The sequence below is a fragment of the Mesoplodon bidens genome, assembly GCF_964165515.1.
Source record: "Mesoplodon bidens genome assembly, chromosome: 16".
Classification (NCBI taxonomy): Eukaryota; Metazoa; Chordata; class Mammalia; order Artiodactyla; family Ziphiidae; genus Mesoplodon; species Mesoplodon bidens.
The window spans coordinates 76,470,732-76,483,937 of record NC_138173.1 but is presented as its reverse complement, the minus strand read 5'-3'; the positions used below and the strand labels follow the sequence as shown (position 1 = coordinate 76,483,937).

The 13,206-nt window shown below is 65.5% G+C and overlaps 1 protein-coding gene across 1 annotated transcript in view; it reads left to right on the top strand.

The window, feature by feature from the left end:
* Positions 1 to 12,980, top strand: part of TSNARE1 (t-SNARE domain containing 1) — a 79,260-nt gene extending 66,280 nt beyond the window's left edge. The window contains exons 11-13 of the mRNA XM_081258098.1: positions 4,740 to 4,812; positions 9,395 to 9,477; positions 12,530 to 12,980. Of these exons, the coding sequence (XP_081114224.1) occupies positions 4,740 to 4,812; positions 9,395 to 9,477; positions 12,530 to 12,859 (486 nt within the window). The 3' untranslated portion in view covers positions 12,860 to 12,980. The remainder of the gene's footprint in view (positions 1 to 4,739; positions 4,813 to 9,394; positions 9,478 to 12,529) is intronic.
* Positions 12,981 to 13,206: the final 226 nt, after the last annotated feature.

The window sequence follows — 13,206 nt, the reverse complement described above, 5'->3', positions numbered from 1 at the left end:
AGGCTGAGCAGAGCCTGTGGGGCCTCAGCCACCCTGCCAGTAGCTGGCATTGTGTGGCCAGAGCGCAGGGGGCTGGTTGATCTGGCCAATATCTAGCTATAAATATGTGAATAAATGGATAAACAAAGTTTGGCTATTCCATTAACTGGGACCGTGGTCTCTGTAGGTGGATGGTTGCCAAGATCCTAATTACGAGAAGAGATTGCATGATAGAGAAAAATGCAGCGGCGTTTTCTTTCCTTTTGCTCTTAAAGGTGGAGGGTGCGGCGCACACACACACACACGCACACGCACACACACACACACACACACACACACGAGGTTTTATTATGTCCTGTGCAAGATTGTTATTCCTCAGCGCCACTAAAAAGAGAAGATTCCGTGGAGCTTTTAACGAGTTCTAGTTTTAGAAGCAGTCAGGAAAATAATTGCCTGATTTAAACATTTACTAAGTTAAGGTGTTTTATAGTCTCTCCTGCTCTCTGATGCCCACGCCTGGGCACATGGCTCCCAGTGCCTGCCGCCCTCGTGCACCGTGGCTGGGGCTGCTTGCCGTCCCCGGGGGCTCCATCCTAGGGCAGCCCTGGGGGGCTTCTGGGCTCCTAGCATGGTCCCTGTGACCAGCCTTGGTTTGAGGTCACATCCCGGGGACTGAGTCCTGGACTTCTGCCTGGAGCTCGGCTCCTACCCCAGCTCCTGGTGGGGCCCAGATCTCTGGCACACCCCCCTCATTTGCCCTTGGCATCCTCCATCGGGAGCCGAGGCCTGCTCAGGTGCCCAGCACGGTGACCGGAGGGACAGCCATCCGTGCCGGTCGCCTGTGCCCAGACACTGCCGCCCTGTGTGCTGCCCCCTCCCCTGGGCCCCTCCCTCTCCTGGCCCGTCATCAGGTCTGCCCCCAGCAAGCACGTCCCAGTATCCGTGAGTGATCCTGGACGAGGAGGAGGTGCTGGCCCACAAACTCCTCCACCGGCCAAAGGCCTGGGGCTGGGGGTGGGGACCGCAGCTCCCGGGCAGCCAGGGTCACACCTGCTCCGTATTACTAGGGAAATGCGTGTGGGGCTCCCTGCCCCAGACCTTGCAGGGGGGCTGGAGGCTGTGCACCCACAGGCTCATCTGGCTGGGAGCTGGGATCCTGGGGTCCCCATGCTCTGAGCAGCCCCTCGGAACCAGTCTGGTCCGTTCTCTGAGGTCACATAGGAGGCTTCTGCCTGGGAGTCCAGGAGGGGTCTGTGGCCCCAGGCTCGCTTGCCACCCTTTCCCCGTAGTCCGTCTGGCTCTGCGTGGAGGGGGGTGCGCCCTGCTGACCCCCTCACGGTGGCCCGAGGCCGGGGGTCCGCCTGGTGCTGGGGCTCTGTGCCCTGCTCCCATCCTCGCTCCCTTGGCCACCAAGCTGGTGGAGACCCGCTGGAGCAGGGGGGCCCTGGACACCCTCACTCCCCTTATCCCCCTGACGCAGCTTCCTTCTTTTTTGAGTGGGTAGGATCTTTATTCAAAAGGATTGTTCCGGGGAGTGGGGGGCTCTTGAGTGAGGAGGGCGCTGTGCTGTGCGACGTGCGGACACCTGGGAGTCAGGACAGGCTTCTCGTCTGCAGGGGAGTACGCCGAGCTGGGGGGGCTGGGCTGGGGCATCTGCGGGGGCCCAGGCCCTGGAGAGGAGCTGGGCTCACACTTGGCCAGCACGCCTCCTGTCCCAGCGGGTCGCGGGATGAGTGCTTCGGCTCATCTTGTGTGAGGCAGAGAGGGAATTAGGGGTCCGGCTCCAGCCTCGTCCTGGGCAAGTCAGGTGTGAGTCACATGGGGAAGGGTCTCTGCAGAAAGCCGTTCCTGGAACACGGAGTGTTGCCTGGAGCCCAGCCTGAGCGTCTCTTCCAAGCGAGTGATTTGTTCATCGCTGAACAACTCGGAGGGTCATGGGTCTGAGGGCGAAGCAGGGCCCCAGGCCAGTCTGCAGACGACGTGGGGCTGGCGGCACTCCTCAACGCCGGCCGAGCGGAGGCGACGGTCAGCGGCCGGAGTCTCAGGCATCTTAAAAAGAGGGAGGCCGGAAATGAAGGAGGGTGTCCGTGTCAAAGGTTACATCGACTCCCCAGAGCCCAGTGAGCGGAGACCTCCCGGGAGGCGGCCGTGATGATGAGTTTCTGGAGGATGAGATGTGGGTGCCCTTGGAGCACCGTCCGGGCAGGTCACCCGCGTGAGGCTCCGCCTCCTCGGGGCTGCCGGCCTGTGTGCCCGGTGCTCTGGGTGCATCTCAGCTCACGCCGGTGGACCGGGCCATTGCCGCTCCTGGCCGCCGTCCTCGGCCGCAGCCCCGACCGTGTTCGGAGGGCTCCTCGCTACAGAAAGGTCACGTGGGGAGGAGACAAGGCCTTGGTGGAGACGGCAGTTTGCAGAGCTGGTTGGCAGCCACTGCGCCTGTGTGTTTGCAGCGTTTGGAGACTTGCCTTGGCTGCTGCATCTCCGTGGGGGCCTCTCCAGAAGCCCAGAACATGAGCTGGACTGGGGACCCCGTGTTCCACCCGGGCTGTGCCGGGTTCTCGGGGTCAGTGCTGCTCCAGACAAGGAACACCCGCTACAGTAGCCGTGTGTCCCGCCGAGGCCAGGCCACGTCGACGCACGGCTGCTCGTGCTCCAGGGGCGGCGGGCTCGCTCCCAGGACCCCAGGAGGCACCGGGCTCGTGGCCCCTGCTCAGCCACCCCCTCCCTGTCCTCTCCTTTGCCGAGGCTCCGTCCCTGTGCCCACAGGAAGGGATCCAGTGTGTGCACATTAAGTCTGCGGGTGCCAGTGGCTGTGGCACCAGACGTCCCTGGGAGCACCTGCCGCCCCTGGGTGCTGATCAGGGGCGGGCTGCCCCGCTCCCAGCAGTGACCCAGGGATGGGGGGCCGGGCGGGCATGGACATGGGTGCCGATATTTCCCAGCTGTGTGTCCCGGGGCAAGTCCCTTAACCTCTGGTGACGATTTCCCCGTTTGTGAAGTGGGGGGACCAGCGGTGCCCTCACACAGCATGGGAGGCTGTGTGCCCTAGAAAAGCTCCTCTGAGCCCCAGAGTCCAAGTGCACCCACGGTCAGGCTCAGGGCCCCCAGGCCAGCCTTGTGCGAGAGAGACTTCTGTCCACGGCCCAACGGGCAAGCTCAGCGGCCAAGGTCAAGGTTGGTGGTCTGGTGGCCTTGGGATGGGAACCTGGAAGTGTGAAGAGGTGTGTCTGTCTGCCTGAGGCCTGGCTGAGCCCGCAGCTGTTGCGTGTGACCTTGAGGTCTGGACCTTAGGGTGGCACCTAAGCTTGGCCTCCCCACCAGTGGCCTCAGCCAGGGAGGGCCGTGGGGATGCGGATCCCGGAAATGGGCCCAGGCCAAGGCCACTCGAGGCTCCATGCTCACCCCCACCTTCCCGGCCATGGGCCTTGTCCCAGCAGAGCTGCCGCCTCCGCCGTGTGTGAGCCCAGTGGTGGAATTGCAGTTGATAGTACATGTTGGTTTAAGATCAGGCTAATTGCTTCATCTCCCAGAGCACTCCTAAAAAGGGAATGAGTCTCCTTGTAATATTTTGCAGTGGGGTGAAATGGCCCTCGTGGAAGTCAGTCCAGGCTCCGCATGAGCTGCAGGGTGGTAGGGGCAAGGGTGAGGTGTGAACCACCCCCCCCCGGTCTCACGGGCATGGAGGAACCTTCCCTCTGGCTCTACCCTGGCCCCGCGCTGGGCACTGAGGGAGGAGGAGGTTTGGATTTGCCCAGTGGTAGGTGGGGGAACCTGGCTCCAAGGTGAATGGCTTTGCACAGGGTCACCTGGCTGGCCAGTGGAGGACCCGTCTCCTGGAGGGAGAGGGCTTCAAGTCAGCCGGCATCGGTGCCAATCCCAGCCCTCCCCCTTTCTGTGAGGCTCGGGAGGTCACTCACCTTTCCGAGCCCCACAACCTCCATTGTCAGGTGGGTGCTGTGACCTCCCTTCACAGGTGCTGCCAGGTGTGAAGGTGGCCACGTGTGACGTGCCCCTAGCACGGCCCCAGGTGAGTGGTCTGTGAGTGGTGTGGCCACATCCCTCACCAGCATCACTGGTACTTTTGCTGGGCAAGTGGAGTTAGGATAGAGGTGGGCAGCATGGAGGATACAAGAGGCCAGCATGACGTACAGGGTGGGAGGTGCCCCAGAGTTTCCTGGTCTCAGTTCTGCTTCTTACCCCATTCACTAGCTTCACGAAGTTACTCATTCTTTAGACAGCAGTGGGGCTACCGTCCATCCACCCACCCACCCACCCACCATCCATCGTCCATCCATCCACCATCCATCCATCTACCCACCACCCACCCACGTGTGCTGGCCCATGCTAGGTGCCGAGTGTACAGAGAAGGAAAAGTGGACCCTCTGTCAAGGAGCACCCCCGGGAGGGAATGAGGAGTGAGGTGTCTGCAGGACTGACAGGCCTGTGGGAGGTGCAGACTGTGCCCTCTGCTCTGGACAGCCTCTTTCCTCCTTTAGTCAGGCCTGCAGGACAGTGCTGGGGCCACAGCCCTGCACTAGACTGGACTGCAACCTTCCAGACCCTGGGTCCTCTGTACACAGCAAGGGAACGCACAGCCCGGGGATCCTCAGCATGGGGTTTGGCCTCGGGGTCAGGAGACAGGATTTCAGATACCAGCAATGTCTCTGACTTGCAGGGTGACCCTGGGCTTGTTTCTGGTCCTTGGCTCTCATCTTGGTGGCCGTGGCCTTGACCTAATGGCTGTCATCTTGTTTCCACAGAGTGACCTACTGGATGTGAACCAGATCATCAAGGACTTGGCCTCCATGGTGTCAGAGCAAGGAGAGGCCATCGGTGGGTACCCATGCCATCCACCCAGCCACCTGCCCGTTCCCCCAGGCGTGGGCAGACGGCAAGGCCTGGGCAGGTTTGGTGGTCTGGGCGTCAGCCGCATTCCCTCCCCACCTCCTCAGGTCGCCCCCAGCCCCTCGGGAAGGCCGGGCCTGAGGAGTTTCACGCAAGAGGCTGGCCCACCCGTTCTGCTCGTGGAAGAGCCCTGGCCTGCCCGCCCCCCACCCCGGGCCTTCCTCCCCAGCCAGGGACTCCCCAGGGGGAGGACAAGCTGTCCTGGGCGGGGGATGGGCTGCAGCGGGTGCCCCCGCAGAGACTGCTGGGGGTGTGGAGCTGGGAGCCACTTCCCAGGAAACGTGCGTGGTGGGTTACAGGGCTGTGAGGGGGGAGCTGATGCCCCTGCTGTTTCCCAGTCTCCCCCACGTGAGGGCCTCCGCCCCACCCAGCCCGGCCTGCCACCCGCTGTGGCCTTAAGGCTTTCCTGCTCCTGCCCTGAGTGCCCGGGTGCCCTGGGCAGTGGGGAGGTCGGGGAGGGGGTACTCACAGCTCCTGGCCTGGAAGAGCAAGGCGGCTCGGGGCGCCCAGAGACCCCCGGACACCAGTCAGCACCCAGCCACGGCCCAGGGCTCGCCCCCCACCTCCACCCCGTTCCCCTGCCGAGTCGTTGCCTCCCTGGGGTCCCCTGGCTGTGTGAATAGCCTCCCGCGTCTCAGGCCCGGGCGCCGGGAGGTGCTGAGGCCCGTGCACGCCCTGCTCCCCGGCGGGCAGCCTGGCCGCCCTCCTCGGGGTGTCCTGCACCCCAGGAGCAGAGTGACTGGAGAGGGTCGGGCCGCGCTGCCTCGGGCCCCTCGCTCACCCGCAGGACCCTGCTCTGGCCTGGGCCGCTCTGGGCGGGGCCCCCGTCACCCCGGGGCCCCCCTGTGTCCACGTCCTCCCTCACCCTCGCTCTGGCCGGCCGTCTCGTGGTGGGAGTGCAGGAGGCTTGTACGCTCCAGACGGAGTGTCACCCGGATGGTCTCTGAGCCCCATCACTGGTTGGGAGGGGCTGTCTCCCGGGCGGGGAGGTGGCGAGGACTCACCTGCTGTGACCCTGGTTGGGGCCCGGCGGAGGGGATGGGCACCTGGGCCCAGACGGGACCCCGCTGCATGCTGCGCGCTGTTACGGGTGTCCCTGCGACGATGGTTGTCGGTCTGGGGCCACTGTCCCCTCTACGGGGGGCATTGGAGACCCGGGGCCACGAGCCGGGGTCGGGGGCTCTGCTCTCCATGGCCCGCCCCATCTGCCGCCAGGCGCCCGTTGGCCTCTGCCCGCCCTGAGCCTTCGGTGCCTTTCCAGGGTCCAGCAGCGGCAAGGCCTCATGCCGGCGCAGCTCCAGCCCCGAGCCGGCCGTGGTGGCCCTGCTGCCCGGGCCGGGCTGCGCGCCCCTGCGGCCGGGCTGCCACTCACGCACCAAGACACGGAAGCCCAACTTCAGCCCGCAGGAGACCGAGGTGCTGGTGCAGAGGGTGACGCGCCACTATCCGCTGCTGTTTGGGGCTCTGCGGGGCCCACCCGCCCGGAAGCACCGCGTGTGGAGCAAGATCCTGCAGGCGGTGAACGCGCTGGGTTACTGCCGCCGCGACCTGGGCGACGTCAAGCACAAGTGGCGAGACCTGCGAGGCGTGGTGCGCAGGAAGCTGGCCGAGCGCCCCCGGGCCCCCGGCCCCATCCTCACGCCCGTTGAGCGCATGGTGGCCGAGACCTTCGCGGCCCCGGGCCCCGCTGGCGAGGGCCAGGCCACCGAGACCCTGCCTAGTAAGTGCACCCTCAGCAGTCGGCACGGAGCTTCGAGCAAGAACCGCGGGGAGAGCTGAGGCCCCTCTGCGTCTAGATGGGGAGACCGAGGCTCCAGGCCAGTCCTGGGCGTGAAGGAGCTCAGGCTCAGAGCCAGGTCCATCTGGGGTCGCCCCACATGACAGGGCCTCCGAGGCCTCGGAGAACCGAGGTCCCGTGAATCGCTCGGGTGCTCGTGGGAGGCCAGCACTGTTTCCTCCATCGCTGGCCTGTCTCAGCTGACCTCCCTGCCCCTGCTGTGCCCTGTCCCGGGCGTGGGGCAAGCGGGGGGCGTGACCTCACCCCCCGACGCCCTCTTGTGCTCTCAGAGTCCCTTCTCCCTGGGTCACTCAGCCCCCAGAACAGGCCAGGGCAGCGTCTGGGGCTCGCAGCCGCCCAGGGCCCACCGCCAGGGCCAGCTTTGCAGAAGTTCCTGAGCCTGGTGCGGAGGACGGACTGGGCCTTCCTGGGCGCCTCCCGCGTGTCCTCCCCGCACTCCTTGTCCTCCTCCTCCTCGAGGCGCCTCTCGATGTCCGTCAGGAGCGCCCCTTGCCAGGGCTGCCATCGGTCTGCACGTAATGGCTCCACCCACGGCTCGAAGCTGAGCTCCACCGGACCCTTGCCTCACCCCTTCCTGGGGAGCTGCTGGAAGGACTTTGGAGACGATGCCAGAAGCAGGATCAGCTCCCTCCTGAAGGCTGCAGAGTGGGTGGCAGGATTCAGCCTCGTGGGGACAAGCAGGGACCACAGATGCCCCCAGCAGAGGCCCCAGCAGACCTTCTAGTGGGGGTCTGCACCGAGCAGGGCTGAGCGGATCAGAGATGCACGCAGACCCAGGACACGGCTGTGCCCTGGGCTGGACCATGGGGAGGGGCCTAGTTCGGGAGGCCACCTGCTCCCCTACAGGCAGAGCCAGATCTGGTTTTGGGGTGTTGCAGGGTGGGCACACTCTAAGGGCCGAGAGGGGCTGGCAGCAGGTGGCACAGGTGTGACCCTGGGTGTTCAGACCCGTCCCGCGAGTTCCCAGCCCCGGATGGAGGCAGGAGTTTGGTGGCTGTGTTTCTCCTGGTGGCCCCCGTGTGTGGCGCTCGGCATGCTCCTGGGTCACGAGGCCCAGCCTGGCGCACACACCCCTGCCTGCTCTGGTGGGCCGGCGGCCCCTCTCCCGGGCCCCGTGGCTCCCGGACTCTCCTCCGTCGGGACGGTACGCTGACAGCGAGCTCCTCTTTGGGTCGGCTGGCGCAGTGCTGACTCAGAGAGGTTTGTTGAATGAGTGAGAGAGAAGGGTAGGGGCAGGACACCCCCTCCCCCGTCTGGTGGGCTGAGACCAAGCAGGGGAGTGGCTGCCACACCTGGTTTGGGGGTGGCTCGAGGCCCAGCCCCACCGGCTCCTGCCTCTGGGTCAGTTCTGGCCTGGGGCTTGGGCGGGGTCCGGCTGCAGGGCTAAGGACGGCTGGTTGGCAGAGTGCAGGGCCCACCCGGCATGCCTGTAGCTCTGTCCGTGTTTGGGGGAGTGGTGCTAAGGGGCTTCTCTTTGGTCCCGGGGGGCCTGACCCAGAGTCTGGGTGCCCCAGAGACCCCCGGAGCAGAGGCCTCCAGGGCAGCCCCCACCGAGCACCCCCCGCGGGGACTGGGGGTGAGCCCGGGGCCTGTGGCCCTTCCTGTGCCCCCATACTCTCCTGATGGGGCTCCCCATGGAGGGGCCAGACTCAGACTTCAGGGAGGGAACCACAGGCAGGGAAGACGCCCCCTGCTCAACCCAGGGCCCAGGGGACTTGGTGCCTGGGTGGCACCTGCGTTTATGGGAACGGTCCCTGCCTCGGCCTGGGTGGTGCCCAGGAGCGCAGCTCTCCAGGGAGATGTATGCATTTAGCCGTTTCTGCCTCTGGAGTTCTCACCAAAATGCATGAATTTGGAGGCTTGTCCTCTTTTCCTGCAAGAATTTACCATTTGATGCACCTTTGCGTCTGGTCCCTGCTGAGGGCCGTTCCCATGGCCGCGGTCACTCCCTGATCGTCTGGGCGGTCCTTCCCTTTGGGAGGAGAAAAAACAGCATAGAGAATCTCCCTGGTCTTCAGCTGGGTGCAAACCCGGTTCCTGCTGGGGTTAAGCACCGCGGTCCTAACTCACCCCTGCCCTGCGTGCCCTCCAGCTGGGCTGTGCATCCGCAGCAGGGCAAGGATGGGTTTGGCACCTGTTTTATGTGATGCTGCCTTTTTACCAAGGGTGTCGCTGAGGGGAGTCTCCTGGTGTCCAAGGGCGGCTGCTGGGCCTCGTCAGGGCGGCTCAGGTGTGCTGTGGGGCTGGCGTCTCTGGGGGGCTGCGTGGACGCACCCAGCCGGCCCGGCCTGAAGTCCTGGTCCCCGCTCAGCCCCTCACTGTTGTCTGAACCGGCCGGTCAGCGCACTCGCTGATGTCCAGGGCCGAGTGCACAGGAGGCTGTTCCCAGGCCCAGTCTTGCTGTCTTCACGGTGACTCTGAGCGTGCAGAGTCATTGCAGAGCCGGGCCTCACCCTTTCCTGAGCGGGCTGCTGCAGCTCCAAGGTTCAGGCACTCCCAGGCTCTGTCCGGACAGCTCAGGCCGGCCAGTGCCCACGCCAGGGGGCTGACCGGTGCCCCATCGCTGCAGCCTCTGTTCTCTGGAGGCTGGACTCCCCGCTTGTGCCTCAGAGTGATCACCGGGGGGCAGATGCTGTCCACGCCCCATCCCCACGGCCCTGGGTGACCTCGGGGTCTCCACTCTGTAATTGCTTCTGTTGTCTTGATTTGCAGATAGTATTGAAGCCGGGCTTGAGGCTGCGTCCTCGCACGCAGAGGCGGCCAGTGAGCTCCTGGCTGGAGCCAGCCGGCACCAAGTAAGTCAGTGTGAGGGGACAGCCCGCCGCCCCTCCGGCCCCTGCCCGCGCCTGGGAGGGGCAGGCCCGCAGGGTCTTCTCTGCGCCCAGGCGGGCTGCTATGGGGGAGGGGAGAGGAAGGGGTTTCGGGCCTCGTGCTCAGGGTGGGAGGTCCCGCCTCCCCCTAGTCTGCACCACCCCCTCCCCCAGCCGCGCCGCCGAGAGCGTGGCCGGGGCTTCTGCCCACCGCTCAGCAGTGAAGTGAGAGGGCAGGGGTGAGGGGCGGCCAGGAGCAGCGCCCACCAGCTGGGTCTCGCTGCAGTGCGTGCCGACGTGGCTGTGTCTCCCTGTTCCCAGGGTGTGCAGCACCCCAGCTGCCCCTGCAGGAAGCTCTGCGGCTTCTCCCTTATTCTCAGAAGGGCAGGATGGGTCTGTCAGTGTCTGCTGCCTTCCTGGAGGGCGCGGGCCGTGGAGAGGGCCGCCTGGCCTTCCGGCTGCTGGGCCGGGTGTGTCCGTGTCTGCCCCTGGCCTGACCCCCGGCTGGAGCTGGTGGGGCCCTCTCTGCTTGGGACGAGTTGGCCGGCTCAGAGGGAGTGAGGACAAATATCTGACCTTTATTTGCTTGAGATGGGCTTAGGGCAGCCTTGGGGACCAATGCCGGGCTGCCGTGCTGACCTGCAGCCACTCTGTGAGCCCCTGACTGGGCTCGGACCTGGGTCCAGCAGGGAGCGGGGGCCAGCAGCCGCCCTCCGCTTGCTCCCCATCACTCGCTGGCCCTCCGCTCCGTGCCGCGCCCCGACTCGCAGAGGTGGAGCCCACAGAGCGCATCTCTCCTGGAGCGTGTGTCCTAGGGGAGGGTGGGGTGGACAGTCCAGTCCAGTGACGCGAGGGCCCTGGGCCAGCCGAGGCAGGGCGGGCTTTCTGGGGAAGCGCCGAGCAGGAGTTGTCCTGGCAGAGGGGACAGAGGCCAAGGGAGGGGCTGCCCGGGCGAGCTCGGGGTGCCACAGGCCGGGTGCGGACAGCTGCGTGGGGGCCGTGCCGGCGGGAGCAGGGAGGGGGCTGGAGAGAGACGATGGACGACGTCCTGTTCCCTGGGGGCTTTGGGAAGTCAGGGCTGTGCTGGACAAGGGGCTCCGGTTGCCTTGGCAGGGAGGAGAGGGCAGAGGGTGATGGTCTGGACCAGGCAGGGGTGTGGGCGGGGCAAAGAGTGGGAAAGAGCGGCCCCCTCGTAGCAGCTGCGCTCCCTTCCCAGGCTTCCCCTCCCTCAGGGAGCCCAGTGGGCAGAGCACACGCGGGACGGGAGGCCGCTGGACTCCACGAGAGTGCGTCGTGGGGTGGAGGCTGGCCCCACTGCTAGCCTCCCCTTCTCTCTGTCAGTGGCCACTAGACTCCTAAGTCAGGGCGACAAGCGTAGGCCACACATGACAGCTGGTGAACACCACACCAGGGCGGGGAGGCGGCATGTGTCTGCAGGAGGGGGCGGAGGCGGGGCTGGAGGTCGTGTCTGCGGGTGCCAGCTCGGGGCTCTCTGCCCCAGCCACGGGCCCCGACCTTTCAGCACGCCGCGGGCGGCCAGACCTGCACCCGGACCTCTCCACCTGGCTGGGTCCTTCCAGGGCCTCCCAGAATAGAAAGTACAGGCTGCAATTGACAAGCAAGGTGGACTTGTCAGAAGCCCAGGGCCTGGCCTCTCCAACGGGAAATCTCCTAGTGGGCCAGTGCCTGCTGAGGGCCCTCAGCCCCAGGAAGCCTCCTCTTGAGAGGGAAGCAGCGTGCTGGCAGGGGGGCTCCCCACGTGAGCCTCCGGGCTCAGAAGGGTCAGCAAGTGCCTGGACCACAGATGCCTGGAGCCCAGCAGGAGGATGTGACGGTGAGGAGGAGGAGGACAAGGAAGAGCAGGAGGCGGACGGGCAGCCACTGTGCCCGCGGACTCACCAGGCTCAGCACCCCACCTGGCGCCGGGGAGCTCGAGGGCCCAGGCCGCTGGGGTGATCCTATCATCGCCCCTTTTCCATCGCAGAGCAGGACCCCCTGTGCCATAGGTGAGGTGAGAGGGGCTCAGGTCCAGGAGGGACAGCCCAGAGCTGCCACCCCGTAGTAATGCCTCCTGCTCTAGCCCACTGCCACGCAGCGTGTCGGCAAGTGTCAGCAAGGCAGGACACCACAGCCTGGGGCTCAGGCCCAGGGCTTTTCCCTGGGACCTTGGTTGACTCACGCTCCACACCCAGCCAACTGGAAGGTTAGCCTTCAGCTGGGCCTTTCATTTGCAGACTAGGGATTTGAGACCCAAAGGAGAGAAGGGTTTTCCCAAGGTCACACAGCTGTCAAGAGGAAGAGCTGATTTTGGAGCCCAGTTTGTAGGATTCCAAGTCTTGGCTTTTCCCACTACCCTGGGGTAGCTCTCCTTTTATATACAGCTGCTCATCTTTATGGGATGTCTGCTTGGTGGATGGATGGATGGACAGACGGATGGGTAGATGGATGGATGGATGGAGGGACTGAAGGATTGGAAGGGTGTATACACAAGTGGGTGGATGGATAGATGGATCAAGGATGGATAGTTGATGGATGGATGGTTCGAGGATGGCTGGCTGAGAGATGAACGAATGGATGGATGGATGGATGGACGGACGTAAGGAAGAAGGATGAGAGGAAGGAAGGAGGTGGGCACATGGAGGGACGGGTGGATGCTTGATGCACAAACAGATGGGCAGATAGATGAGGGGATGGGTGAGTGGGTGGATATGTGTAGGTAGACAGATGGGCAGACAGGAGGGTGGTACATAATGGCCAGCTTGGGTGGGTGGGTGGGTGGATGGGCAGACAGATGGCAGCATGGTGGTGGCACCTTGGCTTTGGAGCTGCCAGGTTGAAGTTTTACCTCGACGTTGCTGGAGGGTGTCTTTCGCCCTCTGAGTCTTGGTGTCCCAGCGAGGGTGCTGCTGCCCACTGCAGAGGGGCCCTGCGAGACCTAACTAGCTGCGAGGGCAGAGGGCCTCGTGCAGGTGGCGCTCCCCGGCATTGCCCCGGTCCTGGCCGGCGAAGGCTCACGTTTCCTGTCTCCCTCTGCCAGCCGACGAGGACGAGGCCCCCGGCTGCCTGTGGCTACCCCTGCGGACGCTGGATGGGCCGAGCCTGCCTGAAGCCGACCCCCTGGACCCCCGAGGAGCCTTCCCTGCGTCCCCCTCCTCACCCTCCCCGCCTGCCTCCCCGGCCTCGGCACCCCCCGCGGCCACATTCCCCGGGGCCTCCCGGCCCTCGCCGCCGCCCTCCTTGGCGGCACCCCAGCCCTCCGGGAAGTCCACAGGGGCTGAGGCCTCGGACTTGGAACGGCGGCTGCTGGACTGGCAGCGGCAGCAGGGCGCCCTGCTCAGCTCCTGGTCCCAGCAGCAGAGCACGCTGATGGCCCAGCAGAACCTGCTGCTGCAGCGGCTGGCCGAGCAGAGCCAGCGGCTGGCCGATGGCGTCGAGGCCCTCAACCGGACCCTGGAGAGGCTGGTGGAGGCCCTCCCGACCCGGGGTGCCTCGCCCGCAGTCCCAGATGGCTCCCCTGGGGGCAGAACAGCCTGCCGGCCAGCTGGAGGCTCCCAGGGCAGCCCCCAGGGCAGCCCCACAGGCCAGGAGGTCTTCTCAGGGATGATCCTGAAGGTGGAGGAGGAGATCTAGGGTCTGGACCCTGTGGGCTGCGTGCAGAGCAGGGACTCCGGTCCTGCCCCTCTGCGGGGCAGAGACGGGGCCTCGATGGAGCCA